The sequence below is a fragment of the Etheostoma cragini genome, chromosome 12, assembly GCF_013103735.1.
Source record: "Etheostoma cragini isolate CJK2018 chromosome 12, CSU_Ecrag_1.0, whole genome shotgun sequence".
Taxonomy (NCBI): domain Eukaryota; kingdom Metazoa; phylum Chordata; class Actinopteri; order Perciformes; family Percidae; genus Etheostoma; species Etheostoma cragini.
In genome coordinates this window covers 493,785-495,328 of record NC_048418.1, presented here as the reverse complement: position 1 = coordinate 495,328, position 1,544 = coordinate 493,785, and the positions used below count along the sequence as shown (strand labels likewise).

General features: G+C 46.1%; 1 protein-coding gene across 1 annotated transcript in view; it reads left to right on the top strand.

Annotated features, from left to right (window-relative positions):
• Positions 1 to 1,544, top strand: part of rasal2 (RAS protein activator like 2) — a 35,975-nt gene that overhangs the window by 6,869 nt on the left and 27,562 nt on the right. Inside the window, exon 4 of the mRNA XM_034887358.1 lies at positions 247 to 393. Within this exon, the coding sequence (XP_034743249.1) occupies positions 247 to 393 (147 nt within the window). The remainder of the gene's footprint in view (positions 1 to 246; positions 394 to 1,544) is intronic.

The window sequence follows — 1,544 nt, the reverse complement described above, 5'->3', positions numbered from 1 at the left end:
TATACACACACACACACAGGGACATACACACACACACACACACAGGGACACACACACACACATGTTGTCCTAATGTTGTCTTCATGTTGTCTTCATGTTGTCCTCATGTTGTCTTATATTGTCTTATAATGTCTCATATTCCAGTCTGTGATTATCATCAACATCCATTCCTTTAATTTTAGTCTCAATAATTCCTAATTTCTTCTTCTCTAACTCTATTTAATGTGAATGACTTCCTGTCCCCAGGCGGCAGGCGAGCCTCAGGAGAGCCCGACCAGCTCCTCCAAGGGAAGGAGTCTCCGCAGGACGGTCAGCGTCCCCTCAGAGGGACAGTTCCCAGAGTTCCCAGCAGAGGGCAGCGCCGCCCTGCTCGGTAGGAACCACAGGGAGGGGGGGGGGGGGGGGGGGGGTGTTGTTGTTGTTGTTGTTGTTGTTGTTGTTGTTGTTGTTGTTGTCGTCTCTGCATCGCTCTGACACCAGTGGAGCTAAAGATTAGAGCACTACGTATCACTATGTCACACCGCTAGAGTGTGTGTGTGTTTGAGAGAGGAGGTATTTGGCTGTGTGTGTGTTTGTGTATCACACAAAGGAGGATTACAAAGACTTGCTGGATTTGGTTTTAATACACAATCTTCCTGGGACGTCCTGGAGGATGATGTGTATTATTGTATGTGTGTATTGTATATGTGTACATGTGTATTGTGTGTGTATATGTGTAATATTGTGTGTGTATTAGAGCATCAGTGCTGTATCTGCATGCACCTTGCTGCTTTTATTTTTTCCGTCTGGGTCCTACATTTCCCACAATGCAGCTGGGCAGTGGCCATATGGGGACTTGAACCCGCGACCCTCCGGTTCCCAACCCAACCCCCTAACCCGCTACTGCAGGCCCCCCCCACGTACGTGTACACACATGTTAGTGATAACATTATAAAGTAGCAGGAAATCATGGCAGGTTGGATTTGAACCCTGGACCTCTGCGTTGAGACATAAACCTCTCAGTCCATGTGCGCCCGTTCTACCGCTGGACCAACCTGGCCACAAGCTCTCACTGTTGAACCCCCAGCGGGTTTTAACCCCCCCGCCCCAACCCCCCGTTGACCTGCTGCTCTGGGGTTTTCTGTGTTAAAATTCCCCAAAAAATGTTCTTTTTCTACACTTTTCTCGACATTTTTGTCAATTTTATTCCAAATTTTTGTCACTTTTTTCATGTTTTTTTAATTGTGTTTTAGTCTTTTTTTTTTTTTTTTTTCTAAAGTTGTTGACGTTTTTTTTTCACTTTTTCAGCGTCTAAAAAAATGTTTTTGTTGATTTTTTTTACCTGCATTTTTGTATGCAAAACCCACCCAACTTGTCACTTTTTTCAACGTCCTTCTGTCATTCTTCTGATATAGAAAGTTGGTCTAACAGTCAGATTTGCCCCGAGGACAACAGGACGGCTTCGCCTTCATCAGACACGTTAGGGGACCTCATCCCAGGCCTGTGTGTGGGCAGACTGGGACATTAACATATAAATAACCTCCCCCCCCCCCCCCCCCCCCCCC